The following is a 2,476-nucleotide window of genomic DNA, read 5'->3' on the forward strand; positions in this document are numbered from 1 at the left end:
TTTTGCTGTCATTTTGCTGTGTATTTTCGTGCCCTGACAGCAGTTCCACATTTGGCGTAAAAGTCTACAAAAGTCTACAAACGGAAGGACACCTTTTTGGGGCAACAGTTGTAACCCCTTTCAACCTATCAATTCTTTACAAATTTGATAAGGATCAGGTCAAAGGAGAAACAACACAATCCATTGATTGACATCAAGAGACCAATGACTCACCAGTTTACATTTGAGTGGTATGTTTTTGTTGTGTTTTGTGACGGTTGACGGGGATCAAGGCTAACGACTCTTTCCTGTTCTGCGGTTCTCCAGGCCATCGAATGGGTCCACAAGTTCAGTATACGTGACCGGAACCTTTGACAACTGGTCCAAGTCAACCAAATTGTCGCAGAGTTCCGACGGTAAGTTGCGAGCCACGGTGTCGTTCCCGCAGAGGGAGAAGGTGTTGTTCAAGTACGTTGTTGATGGACAGTGGACCACCACGTCACAGTTCAAGGTGGAGAGGGACTCCACCACCGGGATAGAAAACAATGTTGTGTATCCAGAACAGCTCGTTGATCCGAGCGACGCTGAAGACTACACGCTTCTTGGTCACAATAACTCGCACTCTGAAGCCGAGACAACAAGTTTCACCAACGTGAGCTATGGGGAGATGAGTCCCTTTGAGCAGTTTGACACGGACTGTGCGTTGGACTATGACGTTGATGACGACTATGACGTTGACGACCGTGACAACACGGACTTGAACTCGAGCGCCCAGGTGACGCTCTCTGGTGGTCTCAATTCGGTGACGCCTTCATCCACGCCCGTGAACCTCGTTAGCGTTGCTGATGGCGACCGCCAAGTGAGATACTACACCAGCATGTCACTGTTGTCGAAGTTCACAAAGTACTTCAAATGAGGGGCTCCAGCACACCGGTGGTGACGACCAGGACGACGACAAGCAGCAGATGAACACAATTCTTCAACTTATGGATAAACAAATATGGCAATCAAATTTTATAACACACGAACATGGGGGTAAATGGCAAAAGCTAGCTGGCTGGATTAATTATACACTTCCTAGAAGGGAGCTCACTTTTTTCTTTCTTTCTTTCTTTCTCTCTCTGTTTCTTCGTCGTCCTCTCCTCTTCCTCTTTCTTCTTTACGTTCCCTTCTGGTTTCAATATACGCAGAACATTCCTCTCACAGTAGACAACCCTCAGCTTCTTCTAGCAACAAGCCCAATGCGTTCCTGTTTACTCTTCGGGTCCGCTTCCTGAGGCTCACACGACACATTCTGATTGGCTCCAGCCCGGCCACTGGTGCTCGACACCGTCAGCTTCTCATCGTCGTAGCTGAGGACGTCTTCGGGCGTCAATTTGATGGTGGTTGGCTGGCGACGGAGCATTGCTTTGTTTACCTGCCTGTCTGTTTGCGGTGGTAGGTAGAAGGGAAAGTTAGGCGGGAAGTTAGGCGAGAAGTTAGGCGAGAAGTTAGGCAGAAAAAAACGTCCACCGCCTACGCTGCCCAGGGTGGAAAATCATCAACCAGCGAGAGCAAAAAACCCACGCCCACCACGAGACATAAAGACTGCACAAGAGAGAACGACAACGATCACCAATTGGAGAGACATTTCCAGCATGGACGAGGCCCTGGAAGAGAATACGTGTCGTATCTGCCGTGGTGAAGCCACGCCGTCTTCACCGTTGTTCCATCCTTGTAAGTGTAGAGGCTCCATCAAGTACATTCATCAAGACTGCTTGGAGGAGTGGTTGAAACACTCCAACAAGAAGGATGCCACCTGTGACATCTGCCATGAGCAGTACAAGTTCACCACGGTGTACAACCCGGACACGCCGGAGGTTGCACCTGTCTCGTTGATCCTGTCGAGATGGAAGCAGCGTGCCAGCAGGTGGATTCGGTACTCGCTGAGTGTGGTTGCACTGGTTGTTGGGTTTGCAGCACAGATCCCACTGTTTTGGGCGGTGGTGACCAGGTTCTTGACGTATACTCTGAACAATGTGCCCGTTCATGGCGACTTCTTCGTGTCCTTGGTGTACGGTGATGCAGCGTTCACAGGTGATCCGTGGAGTTGGAACAACTTGGTGAAGACGTGGGGTGTGACCTTTGTCGAGTCGCTCGCCACCATTGCATGCTTGCTTGTTGTGAACCTGTCGCTGTTTGTTGTTAACGAGAGAGTAAGAACAGACCCAGGGTTCAAGAGAATGGTTGACAAGGACATAGGAGACCCGCTTAGGCAGATCCCCAAGAGAGACGGCGGGCTGGATTTAGGCCCCATCATGGATCACATCAACGTTGTCAATGGTATACTGGGCGAAGGGGAAGGCGATGACGAAGAACGACAGAGAAGGGTGCAAAGACAAGTGCAAAGGCTGGCTGCGCTGAGAGAAGTCCACGAGAACCAACTGAGGCTACACCGTGAAAGAATCCAGCAGCAGCAGCAGCAGCAGCAACAACAACAACAACAACAACAACAACA

The 2,476-nt window shown here is 50.1% G+C and overlaps 3 protein-coding genes across 3 annotated transcripts; 2 read left to right on the top strand and 1 right to left on the bottom strand.

The window, feature by feature from the left end:
• Window positions 1-204: 204 nt before the first annotated feature.
• On the top strand, window positions 205-895 carry CYBJADRAFT_161671 (glycogen-binding domain-containing protein; the record flags this gene model as incomplete). Its single annotated transcript, XM_020213631.1, has 2 exons — window positions 205-230; window positions 307-895. The coding sequence occupies 2 exons, from the start codon at window positions 205-207 to the stop codon at window positions 893-895; spliced, it is 615 nt and encodes a 204-aa protein (XP_020071263.1).
• A 287-nt stretch (window positions 896-1,182) lies between these two features.
• On the bottom strand, window positions 1,183-1,595 carry CYBJADRAFT_166929 (CDC26 family anaphase-promoting complex subunit). The gene is made up of 2 exons (XM_020214690.1): window positions 1,474-1,595; window positions 1,183-1,437 (listed from the first exon to the last, which is right to left on the bottom strand). Exon 2 carries the CDS (start codon window positions 1,382-1,384, stop codon window positions 1,196-1,198), a length of 189 nt encoding a protein of 62 aa, XP_020071264.1. The 5' UTR covers window positions 1,385-1,437; window positions 1,474-1,595; the 3' UTR covers window positions 1,183-1,195.
• Window positions 1,596-1,616: 21 nt separating this feature from the next.
• On the top strand, window positions 1,617-2,415 carry CYBJADRAFT_172214 (zf-C3HC4-domain-containing protein; the record flags this gene model as incomplete). Its single annotated transcript, XM_020216304.1, has 1 exon — window positions 1,617-2,415. A coding segment is annotated over one exon (799 nt), but the record flags the coding sequence as incomplete, so codon positions are not given.
• Between the last annotated feature and the right edge of the window lie 61 nt (window positions 2,416-2,476).

This window comes from Cyberlindnera jadinii (genome assembly GCF_001661405.1).
Source record: "Cyberlindnera jadinii NRRL Y-1542 unplaced genomic scaffold CYBJAscaffold_4, whole genome shotgun sequence".
NCBI lineage: Eukaryota > Fungi > Ascomycota > Saccharomycetes > Phaffomycetales > Wickerhamomycetaceae > Williopsis > Williopsis jadinii.